General features: G+C 48.0%; 1 protein-coding gene across 1 annotated transcript in view; it reads left to right on the forward strand.

Annotated features, from left to right (window-relative positions):
• The window catches only part of LOC144095630 (tight junction protein 1-like), a 432,906-nt gene that overhangs the window by 70,044 nt on the left and 341,960 nt on the right, over positions 1 to 20,902 (forward strand). The window contains exon 6 of the mRNA XM_077629302.1: positions 20,539 to 20,614. Within this exon, the coding sequence (XP_077485428.1) occupies positions 20,539 to 20,614 (76 nt within the window). The remainder of the gene's footprint in view (positions 1 to 20,538; positions 20,615 to 20,902) is intronic.

The raw sequence follows: 20,902 nt of genomic DNA on the forward strand, positions 1-20,902 counted from the left end.
GCGGATATGGCATCACTTAGCGGGAGCTTGATGATTGGACAAAGAGTAAATATACTGCAAATTGTGTTAATATTTTGTCAAGTTTTGGTGTTTCATATTACATTAACAAAACCAACTTGTTTGCCCTAGATAAAAGCACTGTAAAGCAAGTAAAACAAAAATATACCACCAGAGGCTGTGGCTACTTTTTTCATCGAAGGACTTTGCACCTATCTTTAAACAAAACATCCTACGACCTAGCACTGAACACTTATGGCTACTCTCTATGTATCTGAGAGTGGCTTTGCGGAATCAATCCGTTCGACCCATTGAACTCTATTATAAGCGTTCGTTTCGGTCCCAAGGAAGGATGCGCTCGTTTCACATTTAGCAGGGAGTGCACACCGTCAGCTTGTGGAGGATCACCGGGCGGCGGCGCCAGATAGCGCCACGTTCCCACCAACAGCATGCGCTCCTTGCTCGCCGTGATCAGCCAGCGCGCTAGGAGCGACGGGCGATGGTAGGCGGTAAGCAGTAGCGGTATGCGCTATGCTAAATGTGTCTGATATCTTGCGCAGGCTGTTACACTGTCGCAGTATCTCGCGCTCGAGTTTGGATACATAAGTGTGGGAACGTCACTGATCAGTGTTCTTCTGCACCGTCGACGTGACGATGAAGCATAGCTGGGTCAGCTGGGCGTTCACATGGTTGTTGTAACCATGCAAACGGTGCCGCCAGCCTTGGCATGAACGAGTTACAGAGAACAGGCAACCATGGAGTGCAAACTTGTGCCACGTGCTAAGATAGGCTGTTTTGATTGGTCACACTAAGTGTCGTCATTGGGAGAGTGAAATGGGAATGGGAAGCTGCGCGAAAATAGAGTTGAGGGCAGAATTTTGTTTGCTTGTATTTTGAAATTTCTTCATTGAATAACTCCTGTTCCTATGCATCGATTCTCGTAATTCTTTTTGAGTCGGCATCTGTGTGACATAAAGAATATATCTGAAGTGTAACCGGCATCCGTTCAAGCGGTGTTTCACAGCCCCTTTAAAGTGCCTTGCTCCATGCAACATGAATGTGTGTTCGTCAAATGCACTTCTCACATGGTGTGTAACATTCCACTGTCTTGTGGGTTATTATCTGTGGACAGACTGGATTATTTGTTAACGGGCAACTGAGAGAGATATCTGGAATGTGGCAGGGGAAGCCACTTAACCCCATCACGCCTGCACACTGTTGTTCAACCGGTGCAAGATCTTAAAAAGGTGCAATTAACAGAGGACACAAGAGATTTTTCAAGCATTATGCATTCTTCATTGAATGCATCCTTTTCTCAGCACCCAAGAGAGATTGCTTACCTGTAGGGCCTTTTCGTTTGTTCCTCGTCTTGTTTTTATCTTCGATCCTTTTCAGTGATCTGTATTTCTTTTCCGATGTCACAGTGTGTCTTTGCTCGTGTTGGCACAGAAATTTGTGCACGCATGTGTTTTAATATGACAGCATTAAAGGCCTTGTTGTCCAGAAAATCTGCCGTTGTGAGCAAAAAATCTAGAGCATGACTCTGGCAGGTGGTGCGCAAAGAACAACCTAGGAGGCAGGTGGGCCACCTAGATCATGTGACCTTGCGACGTCATCACAACCTGCCTATCGGATAGTGAGCAAACTGCCTATTGTGGCATCTGGCGTTAAATTAATGGTTGGTCACTCGGGAAGATCAACCTGGCTCCCATAAGGCCCACCGGTGGCAGCACCTGCCATCGCAGGGCAGTGGCACATCGCTTAACCACTGCACCAGCAGGGATTTGAGGACTTTCAGGGATCTGTGAATGTAAAGTAGAGAGTGACATTCTCTATATATGGAAATTAACCCACTACGCTATCACATCATATTGTTAAGGAAGAGCTTAAGTGTCCCCTCCAAATTTTGTTTCTCTTTTGTCCTGTCTATCTTAAACATTTTTTTCACTATTTCTTGTCCATGAAACCGTGCACAGACCGGCCCAAATGGCAACACTTATTGGTATACTACCGTATTTACTCGTGTAATGAACCCACCACATATTGAACCCCTGTTTTTTTTTAAGCTGTTCTGATTGCATTCCTCAGTTTTCATCTCTGCAGTGCACACCTTGGCAGTATGCCGATAACATCATGGCATGTTCATCTTTTGACAAGAGCTCTTGCAGGTGTGGCACGCTCGGCAAACTTGGCGAGCTTATAGACGCTCTGCGCCCTTGAGCACTGGTGGTGGTGTGTTGCTCGGTGCACTGCTGTGCACCCGGCTGCACCAGTGTATGCTTAGAAAGCCGGCGAGTGCTTAAGCATTGGGAGAGGAGCATAGCGGTTCTCTGCACTGAAATGCTATGATGGAAGCAAGACATTCAGAAGATACCCGAGCGATTTGGCGAGGCCAAGATCAGGAGCGCAAATGCCTAACCCCTCTCAAACCACAGCAAACACCTGAACATTTGCATCCCACATTCCTAACCACCTTGCAAGTTTTTTTGACCTCTCACAAAAAAATGTGCACGTGACCTTCAGGGTCAGTGTTCAGCATATTCGCTTTATCTTGCTGCGATTGGCCGGCATCATTGACTGTCACAAAATCGTTGGATTGGGTCATGTTGCAGAAGCAAACACCTTTCCACGCAAATGATGCTCAACACCATAGCGACGCCAATGTGGCTGACAGCATGCTTTTGTTGATGCATGCATGGACAGACAAGTGGACAGATGGATCCATGACATGAAATTTCGGCTCTCATAAAAAATTGTAAACTTTTTTTTTCCCTGAATAATGAACCCTCCCTCCAAATCGATATCGACTTTTATGAAACAAAAGTGGGTTCATTATGTGAGTAAATACAGTATCATGCTAAATAAAAGAAAAGTTCGGCAGCGCTAAAAAAGATGAGCACACAGAAGACAAGGACAGGACAGGCGCTGAATTCCAACTGGTTTTATTTCTTCGAAACAGGAAAAAGCAAGAGTTTATGCGCATGCATCAAAATTGGCAGTGTAAACACTCTCAAACACCTTCACACAGCCGGCAAGCGTCTGACCCAGACTTTAGAACGCCCCTATCTAATCAAACTTAACAGACAACATTCACCACTAAAGAAGGACACCAGGGTGTCACTGATGCAAGCTGGACCCAGCCTTTTGATGAAAGAAGCTTTGAGTAATTCACGCCTGAGTGTGTCCTTGCTCCTGCCTGAAATTGTTATTTGTTCAGTTTTGGCTCACAGTTTGGTCTGAAATCATGAGACCGGCTGTGGGCAGGTAGATGTAAATTCAGGTTGTTTTTTATAGAACGCTTGCACTCCACATGTTAAGGGGATTTCATGCAGCTTCTAGAGCAGCTGTTGGTGTTTTTCTTTCATCGCTCGTCACTCGACCGCACATGTTAGCCAATTTTTGGGGGTTAACACAAAGTGCAGGGTGGGCCTGATTTGATTTCTTTGGGTGTTGATAGGAAACCCAAAATACAGTTCGGCTGCGCTGCTCCCCTCAGGCGCTTTGACTGACTGTTTGCACTCGTCAGTTGAGTCTAGCTGTCTCCTAGTGGGCAGGGCAGGGAGTGAGCAGATGCCTGACAGCTGCACCGTGTGTTGATTATGTTCCATGGTGGGCAGTTTTAGCGATGACCGAAGGGGTGCTGTGGTTGCCGAAAGGCAAGGCAGCACCTTGTTTGTCTCGTGGGCTTCCCTCAGACGACATATTCATGTTTGTTGTTGACAGAAATCTATGCAGGTGGCAGGAATTGTTCAATGCAGGAGAAGTATTGGTGCAGTATTGAGCGCTGCAGTAGTGATTTGGTACTAATGATACATCGCCTGTGTCAACAGGAAAGAGCTTCAGTATATGTGCACTTGCTACTATGTAAATTGGGATGTAGGCAATAAAGCAGCATGCCTACACTTTGCCAAGTGGTGCTGCCTTCAAAACCAGCTTGCATATGTTAATCTAAAAATATGTGATCTAAATATATTAAGCTTTTGGCTTACAAAACTTTTGTCAGGTCCAAACTTGAATATGCTTTTGAAATTTGGGACGTGCACACCAAAAAAGATTTCTATCAACTAGAGCTCATCCTGAGGAAGGCAGTACGTTTCATTTTTCATAAATATAGATGGTCTGACTCCTCAGCACAGCTCATGAAAGACAACAACATTCCGTTGCTCCGTACGCGCAGAAAACTTGACCGTATTTCTTTCCTTCATAAAATTATCACAGGTAAGCTTAGCATTTCTCCCCTTTCATTCCTCAGGCACTGCAATGCTCGAAGGACCCGCCGTAGTAGGGAGCACACCTTAAAGCCTATTTTTGCCAAAACAAACACATTTAAGCACAGTTTCTTCCCTCAAACAATAACAGATTGGAACGCACTCCCTGAATCGATCTTTAACTCTCCTAACGTGGAACAGGCGCTAAAAACTTTTTTGCTCTGCTAAAATGCCAGTGACTTTTCTATGTTCAATTTTCCAGCATGTATTTCTATTTTGTGCTTGCTATGTCCATCTTTTAAGTTTCATTTTTGCTGTGTGTCACATGAAATATTTTTCATGAGGTGTTGTGATTTGTGTTTTGTCATGCCCCTCATGCTTGGGCCAACGCTGTCCTGCAGTATTTTAAATAAATAAATAATCAAATGGTGTGCGTTGCTTGTGGTGTTGAAACATACTTGTTGATGCCTGGACTTTTCAACCTGTTTGCCAGATGGAACTACCAGGCAAAGTTTTGCGTCAGCTTCCTTTTCTGCTCTTAGTTGGCAGGAACAGTGTGGTGGCCGACTACTTTGACTAATATTAAACGAAATCAAGAAAGCGCAAGGTACAGAGAGAGCTTGCAGTGTTTAATATCTGGGCCGATACAATATGCAGCATGCAAGTGCATGCAAGGAGGAAGATGGTGCCATGGGCAGTACGAAGCAGCTTTTTCACATGATGAACTTTCTGCTTTGCTTCTTGCTTTCTCCGAACAACCTCACTCTCGAGATTGTGGAAAATCACTGGACGCTGGAGTCATGCAGTTACTTTGAATAAGGCAAATGTGATCTTTCTATTCTTTGGAAGTTTGTAGAGTGCGCAGCGAACTTGTTTTATTCTGCTTGCTTGTGTGGGAGGAGTCGGAGGTCTTGCTCCGCTGATAACGTGTACAGTAGAATCTTGGCGATACGAACACAGTTGATACGAATTTCTTGATGATACAAGTTCGTAAAATTCCCCGGCCGGAGTGCATTGTGCACAACGTGCGGAATTCCGGATGTTCCGAACTCTCTCCTGCACCACATCGGATGATACAAATGTGTGAGCCGAGATTGCATCGTCGAGCACTAAGCGCTGCCCGCATATCGCCGATGTCGCGATCGCATCGCCAGTGAACGGTGGTGTGCGGCCCTCACATCGCCGAAATCATGATCGCTAATTGCGTGGTACGCACCACAAACAGTGAGTGGTGGTGCGCGACCCTCACATTGCCAAAATCGCAATCGCTAATTGTGCGGTATGCACCGTGAGTAGCGTGGCCGCACGGTCGTGAATAAATTCCATCAGCCATGAACAGATCTAGGTGCATGCATTTTCTGTGCTTCTGCATATGAATTTTGTTTGTTTAGGTGATACGATATTTCGGAGGGTACAAATTTTTTTGCAACCCTGTGAGATTAAGATCACCGAGATTCTACTGTACATGGAGCTCCACAAGCGTGCGCTCTTTTTGCTCCCTTGGTTTTGACAGAGCTGCACAAGCACGTACATAGATGTTTTCTCTGAGCTTCAAGTGAAAGTTACATTCACTCTGCTGAGGTAAATATTTCGAGTCATTCTGCTTCATTTTTTCAAATTTGCGTCTTCTGCTTGATCGGAGTGGCTTTTGGTTTGGTATTTTCTACATTCACCACTTGGGTAACCTGCAATTAGGAAATTCAGATCACGTGGGAAATAACACTGCCTGACTTTGTTGAGACCCTAATGACATATTATCAATTTTACAAGACCAATGGGAAGCTTGCAAAAGTTAAAACTGAGAAGAAACTACGTGCAGTACTGCTTCCAGACTATGGAGCTCATTCAGCAACGTTGTGTTCGACGGCTCGCTATGAGCACCAAAAGTGACTGGCACAAGCTGTTTTGTCTTTTTTTTTTTCATGAAGAGATGCACATAGTCCTGGTGACTGGGATCCGAAACCAGCCCTCTTACGGTCAACTACTTAACATCACATGCACGTGGAATATCACATCTAAACTTCTCATGTTCAGAGCGCCAAGCAGCACAGACGAGTTCCCGGTGTTGCCATGAGACTGATGGCAATGATACCACAAACAAACTGACCATATTTCCACGAAGAGATGCAAAGCTAGCCACAAAACGACACCATCACCGAAAGGGTCCACTTGTCCTGCTCCATGGTCGTTATGCATTGCTTTCCCCACTGCTTTTCCGCAAGAAACTTGTGCAGACTTATGTCGCATCCTTTCTTGTGCCTTTCGGCAGAGCCAGCTGCAACACACATTGACAACATATCGTATATTGCAAATGGTGTTCAAAAACACACAAATGTGGCACACTGACTGTCGACAGTCCCACCCTTTGCCTGCACAATGAAAGTCACTGCTGACACCAGTGAATCTGTTATGTCGCAGCCTGATGCTTTCCGCGACATCATAGGGAAGAGCATGGGCACCACTATATCTGGTAACGCGACCATTCTGGCATCGCTGGCCTTCGGGCCTTCTGGTTTCTATGGCTGCTGGTGCTGTTCCGGCTCTTGCTGTGGATAACAAGCTGGGGGATGGCACAGCAACTTCTTATGAATGCGCATAGTAGATGTTGCCACTGCAAAATGTTTCTGACTGCCCGCATAGCCATGTGCAAAATCTTATTTTTTGTATTGCCCGAGGTTCTGAAAGCTTGCTTTCCAGGGCTCTGTAATTCTATCAAAAGGGGGAATATGTGTTCAGACCTATTAATGATGTTCGCTGCTCAGCACAGTGCACAGCATTTGTAACTGAATGTGCCCACTTGTGTTATCGCTGGACGATTGCACAGATATTACTTTATCTTTCGTTAATGTTCCAACTTCCAAGGAAAGACTGTGTACATTGCTCAAAGGCCGCTTCAAGAGCTCAGCAGCATTAGGCTGTGCTGTGGCAAAAGACTGAAAACTGCACTAGACTTCAGCACCCATAGATGTAGCCAGCTGGAATAAGCTGAAATACAGTCGCTGGCCGATTTTTTAGACTCGGTGGGACCCTGAAAATGGTCCAAGTAATTGAACAGTCCGAAAAATCCGCAAACGTCAGAAAAATTAACTTTACTGCGAAAAACCAGCTTTCAATATCGCGAAAATCGCCACTCCCCGTGTTCCGCACATACAAGCGATCATGTTAGACTGTATGTGAGCCATAGTCATGCTTTCTTCATCGCCGCGCCCTCTCATGTCACGATAGCAGACAGTGCGACGCGGCCGCAAGTCATGCCACGCAGCAAGAACAGTCAGTCTGCATGGGGCAACGACTTTCACGAAGACTGAGAGGAACCCACAAGAAGATGTGAGCAAAAGCCAGCGCCTCTGAATGCACTCCCCCTCCCTATCGTGTTTGCTGCCCCACACCGCGTGTGGCGACGTTGACAAAGCGTATGTGACAAAAGGAAGAACGCGGTCCCAGTTACAATGGTCGGAAGCAACATACATGGCCAGCATGTCGCCGATGGTGCGGTTAAAACGTTCAACCATGCCACTTGTCTGGGGATGGTAGGCGAAGCTGTTGCGGTGAACGATGTTGCATTCCTGAAGGACAGCTTCTACAACTTCAGAGGGGAAGGCCGGACCTCTATTACTGAGCAGCTCTTTGGGCACACCATGGCGAAGAATGATGCCATGGAGAATGAAGGATGCAATGTCATGGGCTGTAGCGCATGGTAAAGGCGACGTTTCAGTGTAGCGTGTAAGGTGGTCGATGGCAACGATGATCCAACGGTTCCCGGTTGATGTGCTGGGAAGAGGGCCGTAGAGGTCGATGCCAACACACTCAAAGGGCTGCGCTGGGGCAAGGCAGCGGCTGCATAGGAGCGGCAGGTCGGCGAGGTGGATGTTTTCGTCAATGGCATGCGGTGCAGGACTGAACAAACTGGCGGACATAACGGGCCATCCCACGCCAGTAGTACCGCTGTCGTAGACAGGTGAAGGTCTTCAAGAATCCGGAATGGGCACACTGGGGATCATCGTGGTAGGAAGAGCAAATGAAGGAACGCAGATGTGTCGGAATGACGAGAAGCCACTTGCGACCATCCGGGAGGTAGTTGCGGCGGTAAAGAAGCTCGTCTCGGATGTCGAAATGGTGGGACTGACGACGGAGAGCACGGGAAGGAGGTTGAGACGATTGGCCAGATAAGAGATCTAAGAGGCAAGTGATCCATGGGTCTTTGTATTGCTCGGAAGCCATATCAGCGGACTCAGATGTCAAAGAAGGCAGTGCGGATATACAAGGCACTGCCTCAGATGGTAGAGGGGAACGTGAGAGGCCATCCGCATCGGCATGTTTGCGGCCGGAACGATAGATAACACGAATGTCGTACTCTTAGAGTCGCAGAGCCCAGCGCGCCATTCGACCAGAGGGATCCTTCAAAGAGGACAAGCAGAGGGCGTGGTGATCGATGACGTCAAAAGAGCGCCCGTACAGGTAGGGGCGAAATTTGACAATCGCCCAAAGGATGACTAAACGCTCCTTCTCGGTGACAGAATAGTTAGGTTCAGCTTTTGTGAGTGTCCGGCTAGCGTAAGCGACAATGTATTTGTCAAAGCCTTGCTTGCGCTGAGCGAGTACTGCACCGAGGCCGACGCCGCTGGCATCGGTGTGGAGTTCCGCCAGAGAACGAGGGTCGAAGTGACGCAGAATTGGTGGAGTGGTCAGGAGGCGACGGAGTGTCGTAAACGCTTCATCACAGGCTGGCGACCAGGCCGAAAGGTCGTGGCTGGAAAGGAGCTTGGTCAGTGAGTCAATGACAGTGGCGAAATTGCGGACAAAGCGGCGGAAGTAGGAGTAGAGGCCGACGAAGCTGCAGAGGTCTTTTACAGAAGTGGGCTTCGGAAATTTGGCCACAGCTCGCAACTTGGCCGGGTCCGGGAGAACGCCATCCTTCAACACGACATGTCCAAGTATACCGAGTTACCGAGCCCCCTGAGCGGCACTTTTTCAAATTGAGTTGGAGGCCAGCATCGGCCAGGCAGCGAAGAACAGTCTCAAGGCGCTGGAGGTGAGACGAAAAGTTCGGAGAAAAGATCACAACGTCGTCTAGGTAACAAAGGCATGTGTGCCATTTGGGCCCTCGGAGTACGTTGTCCATCATGCGCTCGAATGTGGCGGGTGCATTGCAGAGGCCGAAGGGCATGGCACTAAATTCATAGAGCCCGTCGGGTGTGACGAATGCAGTTTTTGGGTGATCAGCCTCCACCGTCGGCACCTGCCAGTAACCGGAGCGCACGTCCAATGAAGAAAAGAACTCAGCGCCCTGCAGGCAGTCGAGGGCATTGTTGATACAGGGCAGAGTGTAAACGTTCTTGTGTGTAATCTTGTTCAGACGACGACAGTAGTCCACGCAAAACTTGATGGAACCGTCTTTTTTCTTGACCAGGACCACTGGCAACGCCCACGGGCTGTGCGATGGCTGTATCATGGGGCGCTTGAGCATGTCGGTCACCTGCTCATCAATGAGGGGGCGCTCAGCGGCTGACACGCGGTACGGACGTTGGCGCATAGGGGCGTCAGTTCCAGTGTCAATACAGTGGGTAACGGTGGTGGTGAGGCCCAAGGAAGGTTGCTGGTAGTCAAATGAAGCTTGAAAACGTTGCAGAACGGCGACAAGCTGGTCTTGTTGGGTAGACGTCAGGGTGTTGTCAACGGAATGGTGAAAAATATCGACAGAAGACTGATTGGTGATGGGAACAGGCGTAATAGCGCTGACGTGAATGCCGGCCATGCTATCGACGAGGAGGTACGCTGAGGCGGGAACGAGAAAGGGAACACTACCAAGCGATTGACCACAGAGTAAACTGGTAGGGCAGGAGAACGGGCTGGCCACATTAATAGAGCTGGAGCCACGAACAATTGTCAGCACGGCATGAGGCAGCAAAACAGACTTCTGGTCAGCGCATCGTAAAAGGGGGTATAAGTGACAGTTGCATCTGAGAGAGCAGCACAAGAAAGAGGCACCAGAACTAAAGAGAAAGGCGACCACCTCTGAGGCGACCACTGTAGCGGCAGCAGCACCGGGTACGTCCAAGGGAGCGTCACTGTAGGGCGACAAGTCAAGCTGACCACGGGCGTAGTCAATAACGGCGTGATGTGAGGAGAGAAAGTTCCAACCAAGGATAACATCTTGAGAGGAGCGGGCGAGGATGATGAACTCGATTGTGGAGGGAACGTTCTCGATAAGCAGGCGGACGGTGCAGGCGGCTAACGGTCAAATGTCTTGAGCGTTGGCGGTGCGGAAAAAAACGGCAGGAAGGGGCGTCGCCACTTTTTTGAGTCTGCGACAGAGGGTGTGACTGAGAATGGATCGGCTGCGCCAGTGTCAACAAGTGCTTCGACGGCGACTCCCTCAACGAACACGGTAATAATATTGGCAGGCACAGAAACAGGTCTTGAGTGAGTCGCTGATGATGCAGTTCTTGCCTCCGGAATTGCAGACGTCAGTTTTCCACGTGGACGGCGGGTTGGCGGCGGAGCATCGGAGAACGGGAACGGCGGCCAGGAGATGGTGAGCGGTGGGAGCGAAGATGGTAACTAGGAGAAGAAGAATCCGGAGGTGGCTCATGTGACGCAGGCTAGGACGACGGTGGAAGGTCGTACGTTGGCTCACGCCTATAATCGTAGGGACGGTGGTCATGATTGCGACACAAAAGAGCCACGCGGCCAGCGATGCCACAGGCGTAGCAAATAGGGCGGTTGTCTTGTGTGCGCCAGGGGTTGAGTGGCTGCGGCTGTGATCGGGGGCGGGCAGCCGGACGGTAAGGTGGGGTTGCAGGTCGCTGAGGTTCTAACTGCCGGGTAGGTGGCTTGTAGACAGGGGCAGCAGGTGAGGGCCGCGACCGCACCGTGGCATCAGCGTACGTCAGAGGAGCCGCGATCAGGGGTGGCTGAGGAGGAGGTGGCAAGACTTCAGCGACTTACTTCTCGATGACACGCTGTAGGTTGGGAGTGAGCGACGGCGCAGGCGTAGGCGGGCGGGTAGACAAAGATAGCTGGTGTCCGACTTTCTCACGTACAACAAACTACTGGATGCGCTGGAGGAGTGACTGTTGGTCCAGAGCACCGTCCCCTGGGAGAGCCAAGCTGGAAAGTGGCCTCTTGAAAGCCTGCACGCCGGGTAGAAAGGCACTGTTTGTGCAGCTCATCGAAGCTTTGGCAGTAGCCGATGACACCGGAGACAGTCTGGGGACCTTTGGCGATGAGCACCTGGAAGGCATCATCCTCAATGCCTTTCATAATATGTCTGATCTTGTCGGCCTCGCTCATAGAAGAGTTGACACGCTTGCAGGGGTCGACGACATCTTCTATATAACTGGTGTAGTTTTCACCGATTTACTGGGCCCGACTTCGCAAGCGTTGCTCGGCGCAAAGCTTACGCACTGCGGGACGGCCAAATACTTCTGTCAGACTGGTTTTGAGAGCTGTCCAGCTTGAGATGTCAACCTTGTGGTTTCAAAACCAGAGATTGGCTATGTCGCTAAAATAAAAGATAATGTTGGTGAGCTTGACGCTATCGTCCCACTTATTGTATGGGCTTACGCGTTCATAGGAGGCCAACCAATCCTCGACATCCGTGTCATCTGTGCCGCTAAAGATGGCCGGGTCACGCTGCCGCGCAGCGCCAGAACAGAAGACAGCCGATGGAAGCGGTGAAGCGGTTTGGGTGACGGTCTCGGGCATTGCAGAAGCGGTAGGCAATGTGCGGGTGAGAAATTCCAGGGCGAGGGAATTGTTGGCACCTCCACCACTTGTAATAAGGAACGTCTTACAAAGCACTGCATCGCGAACAACCAACGGTACAGTCAAGGCACAGACCAGAGGCAGCCGTCAGTCCAGAGCACGCAGGAGGGACGGAGCGTTCGGCGCTCGAGCTTCGGAGCGTTCGGCGCTTAACAAAGCAGACGACGAGAAACACCGAACGTCGTCTGCTTTGTTAAGCGCCAGAATCTGAAGATTCCAAAGCCGAAGGCCAGTCTTTTACAAGTGTATTAAAGGGAGTTCAGCGGATTTCGATTCAGTAGACCACAAAAATCTTGTTTAGACTTCAGACGTAGACCTGTGTGCATTAGGACTTGCCGCCAAGGGGACGTTTTGCCGTGATCAGTGAATTTCTACATATGCCAGCAACGAGAAACTATTCAACAATGAAATCATTTGTGTTGTGTTGTATATTTGTTTGGAACATACTTCAGCAGACTCTTTAAAAGAACAATGAGATCACGCCTTCATGACTTCTGCCTGTGATGAAAGACTCCGGAATTCCATGCGAACTTTTTTGTGCTAATAGGACTGTTAGCGTGGAGGCGCTTTCAACGAGGTCAGTTCAACATCTTGACTGGTTTCCCTTTCTTGACGTGTACGCTTTCCGGAACTTTGATGTGAAGGCGTAGTTATACCCGTCGTGGTGGTTCAGGGCGCTAGGCTGCTGAGCCGGAGTTACTGGGTTCGAACCCAGACGTGGCGGCCGTATTTCGATGGAGGCGAAGCGCAAAGGCACCTGTGTGTTATGCGATGTCAATGTACGTTAAAGATCCCCAGGTGGTTAATAATATTCCGGAGCCTCCACTACTTATGTGGAGCTTGTTAGTCTGTATCTTTTTTAAAATTGATTTAACATTGGAATTTGCCTGGACTGTCCGGAATCGACGAATAACTGTGATTGTATTCGCACAGAATTTTTATCAAGGCGAGCAGAGCAGCAGATTTGACAGCCTGCACCATCTGGGGTACTGCGAGACCTGCCCCAGCTCCAAGCAGGCACATTGGTTGCCTCGCAGTTCGCCAGATGGCGCAGCCTCTCAAAGCAGCTAGTCTGCTCGTCTTAACGAAAATTCTGCGTGTGGACGACTGCAGTTTTTCGCCGATTTCAGGCAATCCAGGCAAGCTCTGGTGTTAAATTATTAGAACGTAGGCTATCATAAGCTACCCTGTGGTGTGCGCTAAAGACCAACTAGGACAGTAGTTTGCACAAAAGAAATTTTACAACCCGGACAGATAAATATGGAACGCCCTGTATAAGTACCTTGAGTCGTTTGTTTTTGCTGTACCAATCACGCTTCTATTGGCCAAACATGATCACATGATTGAAAGGATCCATGAATTGCAGAGAAGTCATCTCCGTTGCATCGTTTAGCACCAGACCATTGCTGACAGTAAATTCGTACACCTATTGTTCTCGTGCTTTGTTGCATTTTTTGTCCGAGAACACATGTTTGCTGAAAACAATGTTTCCTTATCAATAACACGCAATTTTATCGGAACTGTTCACTAAGTGGTAAAGAGGAAACATCTGTGATTTGTGGTGTTTACAACAGACGACGCCACCCATCCTCGGCGTAGCGGGTGCATTACTAGCAAGCTGTGACAGTCAAAGCAACAGTAGTTTTCCTAAAATAAAGCAAGTTCGGCAGCTAGAAACAAGCAGATTGAGCTTGCACTCGCTCTAACCACTGCACCAAGTCCGCCTTTTACCTGCAAGAATTGCGCCTTTCCTTCATAATTTGGATGCTTTCTGCGGCAACTCAGCAGACCTGCGTGCAGCTCTGGGTACTTTTATGTACGGTAACTCTAACCTTGCTTTGCCAACGGAAACCCTGAAGATATAGCAGCGAAAAGCGCTGGTAGACAGGCAGTCTGCACCTGCTCACGCCTCTCGCACCTGACGATAGTGCCCCGGAACCAGTGACACACCTCAGTTGTTGTAGCTTTCCAGCAGCTAGAGCGGAGGTGATGAAAACAGCGATAACTTTTGTTCTGGCTTCCAATTTTTTGCACGACACCACTGTAATGTGAGGAAGCCACCCTAGCTGCCGTTCAATCTGCCGCTGTGTGCTGTGGTGCTCTGCGGTGGAGCCAACAGAACTAACATCATCATCATCAGCCTTACTACGCCCACTGCAGGGCAAAAGCCTCTCCCATGTCTCTCCAATTAACCCTGTCCTTTGCCGGTTCTGGCCACAGTATTCCCGTAAACTTCTTAATCTCATCCGCCCACCTAACTTTCTGCCGCCCCCTGCTATGCTTGCCTTCTCTTGGAATCCACTCCATCACCCTTAAAGACCGGCGGTTGTCTTGCCTTTGCATTATATGCCATGCCCAAGATCATTGCTTCTTCTTGATATCGACTAGGATGTCATTCACCCTTGTTTGTTCCCTCACCCACTCTTACCATTTGTCTTACCATAGCTCGCTGCGTTGTCCTTAACTTAAGCTGAACTCCTTTTGTTATTGTAGAAGCTTGGGCAAGTTGGTGTGACATTGTTTTTCAGCAGTGCAGGTGACAAAAGACAAAACAAGTGCACAGACACGGCACCGTGTCTGTGCACTTGTCTCGTCCTTTGTCACCTGCACTGCTGAAAAAGCAATTTCCTTTTGTTATCCTCCACGTTTCTGCCCGGTAGGTGTGTATCAGTGAGATGCCGCTGTTTTATACTTTCCTATTGGGGGATATTGGTAAATTGCCATTTATGATCTGAGAGAACCTGTCATATGTGCTCGATCCCATTCTTATCCTTCTAGTCATTTCCCTTTCAAGATCCGGATCAGCGGCCACTACCTGCCCTTAACTAGCGCTTGCCGCTTTGTCTTTTGAGACCTCCGCAGTTGCCGCAAGCAGCTTCGAAATGGCGCTAAATCTACGGAAAAGGTCTCTATCAGTTGCCGTTCTTTTGCTGACTAAATTTAGCTTCTCCATCGCGAGTTTTTTGGTGACATTTTGTATTGCGAATTTCGGCTGTATCGAACTATTTTATTATTTTTTTACCAGTTCGCTGTAACGAGGCTTCACTAAAACACCTATCTTGCCGGTGCACACCTATGGAACAGAAACATGGAGGCTAGTGAAAAGGGTTCAGCTTAAATTAAGGACAGTGTAGCAAGCTATGGAAAGGAAAATGATAGGTGTAATTTAGAAAAACAGGAACAGGGCAGAGCGCGTCAGGGATCATACACAGGTTAACGACATCATAGTTGAAATCAAGAGGAAGAAATAGGCTTGGGCAGGGCATGTAATACGAAGGCAAGATAACTGATGGTTGTTAAGGGTAACAGACCGGATTCTAAGACAATGCCTAGCATAGCAGGGTGCGGCAGAAATTTGTGTAGGCAAATGAGATTAAGAAGTTTGCAGGAATAAGGTGGTTGTGGTTGGCACAGCACAGAGTTAATTGGAGAGATATGGGAGAGGCCTTTGTCCTGCTGTAGGTGTAGTCAGGCTGCTGCTGATGATGGCGAAGAGCATCTGTTGTTCAATATATTGGATCAGTGATTTACGAAAGCTAGCATGGTTACAGGCATGCACATATTGACCTTCTTTCTTTGCATGATATATTATGAACATGTTTGCACTAATAGCCACACGATACTTTCACTACACTGTGAAAATGCCGCGGCAATACAACGGTGCATTGTGTTACTGCTGCAAAGATATCACAAGCTTGTTCCCAGATTTAGGCAGCTACTGCTGGTAACCTTTTTTATTTTTCCTTAGAGCAACTCACTAGCATTTTCATCTTTCGATCAGCATCCTGAACTTAAGAGAGCTCCTATAAAAACAGTAACTTCTACCACAAAGTGCCCTATATGTAAAACGCTTCACCTCAGCAGTACACTTGACATCCATATTACAGCAGCGATATTTGATAGTCACGACATTCATACACATGCTGTGCAGCTGTGGTTCGCACTGTGCAGTTATGTTGTTAACGATAGATCCAAAGGCCAGAAATATTGGCTTTTCTAGTCGCGCCACCTGTCATGGACAGAACAAACTGCTTTCTATAAATGGTCCATATGCATGGTTTTTTATTGGTTTCACTTGTCTTGTTCTGTCTTGTTCAAACACAATGCATCACCAGCTCCCAAATTTTCTATGTGAACTCTCTGATTGTGCCTCATGGTAGGTGCACTTCACAATGTGTGCAATGCACCATGGTTTTTCGTTCAACATGTTGTAGCAGGGGAAGAATATATTTACAAGTATTTACAGGGAAACATACCAGTAGCCGGGATAGCGGCGAGCAGTGCCAAACAGACCGAGCGAGAGATGTTTGCTTCTTTGTCTGTCGTTGACTCGTGGCATAGTGCATCTTTTTGTCGTCGTCAGCCCGCTACGTGATACCGGGTGGCAGAAGCGCCGTACTGTCATTAGAAGGCCAAAGTGTCATCGACATGGTAGGGTTTAGGGCAACGGATCTGGACGATGTTGGTGATGGGGCATGCAGACGATGGTGAGGACGCATGGGCAGCGATTTCATGGTTGACGTTAGCCACTCTGTGCACCATGTGGTAAGGGCCACTGCAGTGGGAAAAAAGTTTCTTGGAGAGACCAACGTGACGTGAAGGCGGCCACAGAAGGATGAGTGATCCAGGCTCATAGTTGTCTTCACGGTATTGGTGGACTTCTGGGATGCTTGAGAGGCACGGAGCTGACGGCGGGCTGTTTGGCACACCTGGGTGTCTTGATCGATGTTGTTATGGGCCTAAGCAGTTGTGGGGACTGGAGAAGGCGGCATGAGAGTGTCCAAGGGCAAGGTGGGGTGCCTACCAAACAAAAGGTAGAAAGGATAATAGCCCGTGGTGTCATGCCGTGGAGAATTAAATGCGAAGGAGGCAAGGTGTTGTTCCAGTCACAGTGGTCTGGGGAGACATACATCGCTAACATGTCAGTCAAAGCTCAGGTAAGCCCATTGGTAAGCCCACTAGTTTGTTGGTGATACACTGGGGCAAGTTTGTGCTGCATAGAACATGAACGGAGGATGTCATCAACAACTCTGAACAGAAATGTACAGCCGAGGTCGGTGAGTAGTTGACGAGGAGCGCCATGCTGCAGAACGACATTTTGCAAGAGAAAAATTCGTGACATCTGTAGCGCAGCTTGTCGGCAAGGCACGTGTGATGGCATATCAAGATGCATAGTCTGTTGCGACAGCGATCCACTTGTTGCCGGATAGGGGTGTAGGAAAAGGGCCGAGGCCAACAGTGAAAAGGCTCCAGCGGAACATCAATGGGTTTGAGAAGACCGGCAGGCAATGCGAGGGGCCTCTTTCTACATTGACACGATATAAGCCGGGCCAAAAGAAGCGGCACCGAACCCGAGGGCCATCAGGGCTTAGGCTGCCGCGATAGAGAATGCCATTCTGAAAAACATATAGGTTCAGGGATGGATTCAGGTGTTCTGAGCTAAGGCCATCAATGAGGAGGAGTCTTGGAGCTGTTCGTTGGCCATGTTTAAGAGATTAGAAAGAGACAAGGCACGGTCACCAAGATCAGGTGGCTCCACAGGGTAGCGAGACAAGCAGGCAGCGTCTTGGTGGAGTCGCCCTGAGTTGATGGTGTACAAATATTCTCGGAGGTGCAGCGCCCGAGGTGGCCATCAGGGAAGAGAGCCTACAGAGGGCTGATGGTCCATGACGACTGAGAAGGAATGGCCGAAGTAGGGCCGAAATTTGTCAGCTGCCCAGACAAGGGCAAGACACACTGAGTGATTGAGTAATTTTTCTCGGCATTGGAAAGAAGGTGGCTGGCATAAGCCATGAAGCGGTCATAACTGGTGGCACGTTGAGCGAGCACAGCACCAATCCTGTATCCGCAGACGTTGGTACGAACTTCAGTTGGAGCAGACGGGCTGAAACGGGCTAAAATGAGCGCAGTGGTGAGCAGGCGGGTGAGCAAAGAAAATGCGTTCTCCTAAGCAGGGCCCAGGTGAAGGTGGTGTCAGTCGCACTCTGGCCATACTCCTGAGGCGTCCACCAGGTGTCCGAGAATGGTCAGTTGTCAGTGACCAGATTTGCATAAGGAGTTCATCTGGAGTCCGGCTGTATGGAACACTGCCAGAATACTCGTGAGGTGTTCGAGGTGCGTGTTGAAGGTAGGCAAGAAAATCACTACACCGTCTTGGCAAAAGACAAGTAGACCACTTAAAGCTACGAAGAAGGGAGTCTATCATGCATTCAAAGGTAGCCGGTGTGTTGCATAAGCTGAACAGCATGACTTTATTCAAGACGTTAAATTTTTTTTTTCCATACGATTGGGCTTACGAGAGCTTCGCCTCCATGACCACTTTTCTCATCAGTGAAAAAGCACTCGTGACAATAATGATACCTGTTTCATTGATGGAAAACACCTAGATTGCTAAAATGATTATCATATACCTGTCTGCAAGTTGCAGAACACTTTTAATGCTTTAAATTACTATATTTTGTAAATTGCAACCGTGGAGAAAGTAGGAGTGGTGTCTCTGATTGTCAAGCACTTCAGAATTTTACTAACAATTGAAAGCCTACTGATGCTGGCCTCAGAGCTACGTAGGCCACTCACCCCACAAATGGATGCATATGCTGGGCACACGGCTCAGTTATTCTTGGGTTTTTTTTGTGCTCTGTTCTCACACAGCGCTTTTGCTTATTTTGTTGAGTACTCACCTCACATGCGTATCGGTTCTTCTGTTATGGCAGCTCAGCTGCGTGTTCGCAAAAGAGTTGCATAGCACACTTTGGCTTGCATACGGTCACCTTGGCGGCAGCAAAGCAGGAAGAGGGAGAGACCAAATTTTGGATCAGTGACATGGTTTATTTAAATGAACATCATTCTCAACAATCACATACAAAAGCAACATGTTTACACTTTGCTGCACTTGTTACAAACAGTTGAGACCCTAAGAAACCACAGCACATCCACATGTTTGACTCTAATCGTATTCACAAGTTCAGTAAATGAAGCTTGAAAGAAAAACTTTACCAGAAAATCGCACAAACACTCCGGTATGTTCTGCTGTAGCGGTTTGAAATTGCAACAGTCACTGGCCTATCTGTCGGTAGTGGCTTCTAACGGTTTTGGTAATGGTATCCGGCAAGATGGGATAAGTACCTGTCTATGCTAGGGGAGCAAAGTGTCAAGAACTCGTGTTTGTCCGGACCTGTTGCACCACACCACACATGCGACATGGTGCACTTTCAGAAAGCTTGCTGGGGTCATTTGCTGCGCCTGTCCCGCTCGCTGCTTTTGCATCTGCCGGTGCTTCGAAAGGTTGTTTGTCATGTGCACAGAGCACTTGTTGCTTCCTTGTGGCTTATTTAAAATTAACTTTTGAACCAATATTTATTTAGCTGGTTTTGGAAAATTATACTTACATTAGGCCCAGCTCAAGCTGGAATTTACCGCTGCATTGTTTCGACTGTGGTGTGCAACTCACCACATGTTGCAGTTAATAATCTGCGGTTAAAAAATATAGTGTACTGGTGATACTCATTAGTTAAGGGACCATGAAACAATATTCACCGAGGTTAAGAAAAGCAAACAAGCAATTGTCATTACGTCCCTTGTCACCCCACTGTAAGAATTTTCTAGCTAGCTTCATTAACACCGAAAATATCGGCGATTAAAATTATTCTGCTCCTCTTCCCCCTCTAGTTATATTGTATGATGTGGTGAAAAAATAAAACTAGTTGGGCTCTGCCATTCCTATGTACTCGGTTCGCCTAGCTCCGGCGGGTGCCCTGTGCTGACAGCTTGATGCATTCCAGGCAGCTTGCTCACGCACGTCTCAAGAACCGAGTTTGATGCCTCACCAATAAGGGAAAACACCTTCGCGTTTGTGAGCACTAGCGAACAGTGTGTCGAAACCGCATTTTTCATTGGTCGCTGCAAATTCTTTGCCTGATGGTGCTGCAGCTGTGTATATTGAGGTTGTTTCTAGACATGGATGCCACTGCATGTTGTGTGCAACAAAAGCTGGAACTGGCCTGTTTGCCCGTCATTGATTGCACAACAAAAGGAGCTATAAAGGCTCGTATTTTGCAATCTTGATCAGCAGAAACTATAGCATTATTTGCAGTCAGCTGCAATGCAATGTGCTTGCTGGAGTTGGGAGGGCTTGTTAGCAAATACCTGATCATTTGATAGAACTCCTTATGGTAGTGTTAATCCAGAGATGCTATGAATGAAGCCAGCCAATTCTTTAGCTGGCATGCGCAACAGCCGCTTTTTCTGTGCTTTACAATAAAGCAAACTTGCGCAAAGCTCAATATTAAGCACGGGCTTAGTGAGCCTGTGCTTAGAGTTGATATTTTCGCAAATTTGCGCCATCATAAGCTGCAAGAGCAGCTTAGAGCAGCGACACCTTACATGGAGTTAGCAAAGCAGTGGCTAGGTGCACTGTTCTGCAGCCAAACTATTTGCCAATGTGACAAAGCTGAGAAAAAATTTTCACTGAGTGCAGCTATGCTACCAAAGCTGGCTTGGCATCTTTCTCTTTTTTCTTCTCAAAGAACTGTCTCAGGTAGAGTAATGAGAAGCTCTTGATTTTCAGATAATCAAGCGTCGTGTTGTCCTGGGCCATGCTGAATCTTTGCGGGTGACCCTGACGAGAGCCAAGAAGAAAGATGGTGCGTGCAATGTCCCCTCTCGGGCAGGATGGAAAGTTGTGCTCATTGGTATGAACTCAATGTGTGTACAGGAATAAGCAAGACCTATGGAAGATAACAAAGAGTGAGGTGCTTCCTCCTCTGTTATCTTCCCTTGGTTCCTGGACCCACCATCACATCCTGCTTTTATGCGTGTGTATCTTGAATTCATGTTTCTCAGCTTCCACTTGGTCAGGGCAGACTGAGCAAGAGCAGGGTATGTTGCTGGGCGAGTAATAATTCTGAGAAAAGCAGCGATGGCATGTGACA

The sequence above is a fragment of the Amblyomma americanum genome, chromosome 6 (assembly GCF_052857255.1).
Source record: "Amblyomma americanum isolate KBUSLIRL-KWMA chromosome 6, ASM5285725v1, whole genome shotgun sequence".
Taxonomy (NCBI): Eukaryota; Metazoa; Arthropoda; class Arachnida; order Ixodida; family Ixodidae; genus Amblyomma; species Amblyomma americanum.